The sequence below is a fragment of the Oryzias melastigma genome, linkage group LG7 (genome assembly GCF_002922805.2).
Source record: "Oryzias melastigma strain HK-1 linkage group LG7, ASM292280v2, whole genome shotgun sequence".
Classification (NCBI taxonomy): Eukaryota; Metazoa; Chordata; class Actinopteri; order Beloniformes; family Adrianichthyidae; genus Oryzias; species Oryzias melastigma.
In genome coordinates this window covers 24,823,360-24,828,641 of record NC_050518.1, presented here as the reverse complement: position 1 = coordinate 24,828,641, position 5,282 = coordinate 24,823,360, and the positions used below count along the sequence as shown (strand labels likewise).

Here is a 5,282-nt window from a genome sequence, read left to right as displayed (position 1 = left end):
GGTTGTCCACAGCGATGGCCAAGAAGACATTCAGCAGGATGTCTGAGGTTCATTAAGGTTGGTTTAAAGAGAGCAGGTGGAGGATGGAGGGGATGCATTCTTTAGACAGGTTGGTGGTGGTGGTGATGGGGGGGGGGTGTCCTGTAACCCCAAAAAAGATTAGATGGGATTAGTTTTCCATATAAGGTTCTTTTGTTTTCTCCTCCAAACAAGCAAAGCTTTCAACACAAGATGAAAATGTAAATATGAGTCCAAACTTTCCTGAGACAGTAAGATTCCAAGAAGCCTCCCAAACAGTCGTCCAGGTGGAGGAGGGAGAGTTTATGCTCCATCAAGGATACAGTTACCACAGATGAAGAGGATGACGAAGTAAATGCAGACAATCATCCCTGGAAACACAGGGCCGCCGTATGCCATGATGCCATCGTACATGACCACGTTCCAGTCCTCACCTGTCAGGATCTAAACACAGCCAGAATCAGAGATACGCCCTCCTCACACTGAGACAGCGCTGACCCTCAGCTTACCTGGAAACAGGTGAGCAGCGCCTGTGGGAAGGCGTCAAACGTGCTGCGTTTGGTCTGCGTCTCATCAAAGTTGAACTTTCCTCCAAACAGCTGCATTCCGAGCAGAGCGAAGATGATGAGGAAGAGGAAGAGCAGCAGCAGCAGGGAGGCAATGGACTTCATGGAGTTCAGCAGCGACGCCACCAGGTTGGAGAGAGCCGTCCAATGGCTGAGGAGTAGCAGCGCAACATCATCATCAGCGGCGACGGGACATCCTCGCCTGAAGGCTCGGCTAAATGTTCTCACCGCGTAACCTTGAAGATCCTCAGCAGGCGGACGCAGCGCAGCACGGAGATGCCCAAAGGCGGCATGATCTCCAACTCAACCAGGATGGTCTCCATGATGCCGCCGCACACCACAAAGCAGTCGAAGCGGTTGAAGAACGCCGTGAAGTAATGAGCCAGGCCCAGGCTGTACATCTTCAGCAGCATCTCCACCGTGAAGAGAGACAGCAGCACCTTGTTGGCAATGTCTGCAGAGACGGAGCAGCTCTTCAGGAGACTGGAGACGGGCCTGTTTTTAGGACTCTCATCATGGGGAACAAACACTTTTGTTTTCATTCCCGTTTGTCATGAGAGGAACTCAAAGATCTGGAAGTTTCCACAAACATAAAATCAAATTTTTTTCTCAAATATTGTACAATCCCTCCCACCTAAGGTTGGGTACTGAAATTCGGTTCCAAGTGCAAACCGTTAGGATTTAAGTGGTTCTACCGAAGCCGAAAGAAGCTGCCGGAATCAGTTCCTCAGTTCGGTGAAAGTCTATTTGTCTCAGGACAAGTCAATCAGTTCTACTCTGACCACAACCTGGAAGGAGCCACAAAGTCTGACTTCACCCTTCAGAAAAATAGAGACTGATTTGAATCAAAGTTAATGCGACTATTTTCATATATATAAATAAACTTTTGGTTTTTGGCATAAATAAAACATAGACATAAAATAAAAAACTATTGCTAAATACTACTACTTTCTGTTCATGACTCCCTTTCAAAATAAAAAGCATCCAGTGTCACATTGGATCATCAGAATGCAGTAATTGTATTAGAACGTGATTAAACAGTTATTTGTGGTGCATCTAACAAACCAAAATGAAATCAAACTAGTTAATGGGCTTTTACTGTATTTTTTAACCTTTAGGCACATTTAAAATCCTTGAATTTATTCAAAAATAGAAAATCTTCTGTTTATGGTTGTTTTTATTCTTCATTACCCAGAGAGCCACAATGAAGGAGTCAAAGAGCCACAAGTGGATCTGGAGCTGCAAGCTGCAGATCTCTGTTCTAGCCAATCCTTTGCCTTCACTGTGATAGTGGGCGGGCTCATATAAGACCGCTGACGGGGTGAACCCGAGGGCGTGCAGAGGTCAAATGTCTGGCTGTTTGTCAGGTCGTTGCGTCGCATCAGCCAATCAGGTAACTCAGCTTTGAGAACATGACGTTTTCAGTGACCCGATCAGTGAGTAAAACACTAATCCAATACGAGCGTTTTGTTCTGTTGCAGATCGGCGGTTCTCTGGCTGAAGCCAGCCTCCCGGACTTCAGCGGAGTTCGCTCAATGCGCCGGCAGACAGACAGCCGCTGCAGTGCGCGCAGGCAGCCTGCTTGGGTCTCCTGAACTGTGATGTTTCACTTATTTTCGTCGAGATAATAATTAAAAAGGTCCCTTAATTTCTCCCCTCGGGTTTACAGCCTTCAAACTCAGTCACAGAGACACAGAAACACCATGGAAGCGGCTGTCATCCAATCACACACCCCGAGTGAGAAAGAAGCCCCGGTCACAAGAAAAACTTTGAAGGATTTATTTTTTTTTTGTAGATTTTTGTAGAACTTACATCCTTATCCTCACAGTAAATCTCAATATCATCTTTGTCTTCCATCCGTGTGACATTCACAGACATCATTGATCTTCTAGACCAGCCAAGTTTCATGCCACCAGTGGGCGGAGCTCTTACCTTGGACTTGTGTCAGCCATTCAGGCTGGTTGTAGTGCTCAGAAGCACTGAGGGACGTGTTGAGGAAGACGAGCAGCAGAACCAGCCAGTAGAAGGTTACAGATTTGACAGCCGTGCGGCAGTTCCTGCGGCAGACGCGGTTCCAGCGGCGCAGCGTCCGACTGTAGCGCAGATCGACATGTCAACGTTCCAGAGACATTCCTCTGCAGGACGCCTGCAGGTCTGAGAACTCACCAGCAGCCGATCTTCATCATCCGAGCGCTGAAACAAAGCAAAGCCAGTAAGTTCACCTGGCCGGTCCTGGTGGGGGTGCCACAGGTGAGCCCATAAATTGTGTGTGCGGTTGGTTACCAGCAGGCCTGGCAGCAGTTGGTGTGTTCTTCATCAATGTTCTCTGTGTTTTCGGAGGCTGTCTCACTGGCTGGAAGACTCGCTGGCGGACAGACAGGAAAAGGTTCGACCAAAGTTTGAGACGGTCACTCTGATGGTGGAACTTTTTCAATTGAGTCTAGAGAATTTTCTAGTATCGTTTCAGCCTGTATCAGTGACAAACATCCATTGGAGAGGAACATTCTCTTCAAATGGGAAGTTAGAAAGCAACCCCCATAACTAAGAGTAAGAAGACTGTCCTGTGACAGAATGGAGGCGGGGTCAGTACCGGCGGACTGCGACCGGTATCCAGACCCAGATATGGGGTCATGCAGACCAAGCATCTAGATCCAGATCTTGATGCAAGACTAATACGATGGGTACCTCTATTTAAATCGGTGCAGCTCTTGTTGTCATTGCATCAGATTCTCACTGTCAAGTCTTCATACATGTAACATCCATGTTTGGAGAGTTTCTTAGGGGAGAAATGAGCCGTGAGGAACCGGAAGATTTCCACTTCAGAGAAACAGAAACAACTTCCAAACATGGATTTATCGAGACAGTTGTTACCAAACCGCTCCACATATCAGATTCTTGAATGTTTGATTTGCAGTTTCAATTTGCAATTCAGTTTTGAATAGAAAAAATATTGCTTTTTGGTGAAAAGAAAATGTAAAATGTCCAAAACTTTTTACTATTCTGAAATAACTCAATTATTTTCAGCTTAAAATGTTCTGTTTTTTAGGTTTCAAAACTCAAGCTTTCAATTTCAAATCTTTTTTTCTTTTTACTCTTTTTTTTTCTTTTAAATATTTTTTGTTTGTTTTCGAATCTGAAAATAATAAATCAATATTGATTTTGATTGGTCCTTCATGTTAGCCCCGCCCCAACGCGCCACAACCAGGCCAAAAGTTTTGAAACTGAAATTCTCAGATTCAAAAATGGAAAAAAAATATTTGAAATTGAAATTTTGAGTTTTTAAACTGAAATACAGAACATTTGAAACTGAGAATAATTAAGTTTATTTTAGATTGTCAAAAAGACATTTAACATTTACATATATTTTTTTCAATTTATTTTATTTGGGTTTCAAATATTATTGGCCCCCGAAGTAGCAGTCCAGAGACTTTCAGTGGCCTTGATGCTTCTGTTTCACGTCATACTCAGGTGCATCATCTGCAGCCCGACTCTGATCCTGCGATTCTCAGCTGTCTGCAGGTTTTGATTGCTGCTAAAAGCAGAAACCCTCCTTTCACATTAGCAGAAAGCCCTTTTTCCTGCAAAGCCTCCAGGGGCCTCCAGGGGCTGGGATGAGGAGCGGACTTCTCACCGTGAGTTTCATTGGAGTGGCTGAACCATCCGAACTTTCCCCGCTTCTTATCGGACAGGTCCCCCAGAGATGGTCCTGAAACAGAGGAAGGTTCACCGTCATAGTGTTCAAAAAAATCCTCCTTAAACTCCAAACTATTCCTCATGACTGTCCTTTACTCCAGCAGACAAACACTCGTCTCGTCTAGTCGTTGCTTGTTCACACATTTTGCTGACATAACTTGCCGTTTTCGGTGCTTCACATCCACAGCAGCAGATTTACTCCCTTAAACCCACTTTATCTCAGGGGTTTACCTGGATCAAAATCCGACTATTTGTTTCCCCTCTTGCAGGTCAGCACCACTAAATCTCTTTTCTTTTATTTTTTTTAATGTAGACAACACCAGAAGTAGGAGTGGGGATGGATGAGGGGAGAGACGCGTCAGAATCCTCTTTTTTGTCTGTGCCTCATGCTGCATTCACACCGGATGCATTTCACACGTAAATTTCCCGTCTGCCGCTCTGTTTGGACTAGAGCTAGGTATCGATTGTAATATCCAGATTTGATTCGATTTTGTTCCATTTTTTTTCCATTCTTTGATTCAATTTTAAGTTTAAACACATTTGTTCACAAACACATAATCTACTATATGTTTTGAATATACTGTATTTATATTAATCTGATCCAGTTCCCAAACTTTAAAATGTACCAGTGAAATACTGAGATTGTTAATATCATACATGGATTCTCTAAAGGAGAAGTTCTAACTAAAATATTCAGATCATTAACATTGGAAACATTGTTTTGGTTCTCCTGGAGGACGTTTCAGTTTGGCCACTAAGAACTTGTAGAACATGTTTGATGACAGCCCCCCCTGCACATCGCCATCCACAACTAGAGCAGCGCGTTTACTGAAAGACAGAACCCCACATGCCACCAAACGTTACAACTCCTTACTCAGAAAGAGAAGGAAATAGAATTCCTTTCTTGCATGCATGTGCTATTTCTGTTTCACTATTCCATAAGAAGTCATCCAGAATGGATAAAAAACAATTACGTCTCAGTATAAGTTGTTTAAGTCCCCCCCC

The 5,282-nt window shown here is 44.0% G+C and overlaps 1 protein-coding gene across 1 annotated transcript in view; it reads right to left on the bottom strand.

The window, feature by feature from the left end:
- The window catches only part of cacna1fb (calcium channel, voltage-dependent, L type, alpha 1F subunit), a 45,064-nt gene that overhangs the window by 19,871 nt on the left and 19,911 nt on the right, over positions 1 to 5,282 (bottom strand). The window contains exons 11-18 of the mRNA XM_024292119.2: positions 4,216 to 4,290; positions 2,868 to 2,949; positions 2,751 to 2,777; positions 2,517 to 2,677; positions 813 to 1,038; positions 528 to 735; positions 342 to 462; positions 3 to 42 (exon numbers count right to left, since the gene is read on the bottom strand). Of these exons, the coding sequence (XP_024147887.1) occupies positions 3 to 42; positions 342 to 462; positions 528 to 735; positions 813 to 1,038; positions 2,517 to 2,677; positions 2,751 to 2,777; positions 2,868 to 2,949; positions 4,216 to 4,290 (940 nt within the window). The remainder of the gene's footprint in view (positions 1 to 2; positions 43 to 341; positions 463 to 527; positions 736 to 812; positions 1,039 to 2,516; positions 2,678 to 2,750; positions 2,778 to 2,867; positions 2,950 to 4,215; positions 4,291 to 5,282) is intronic.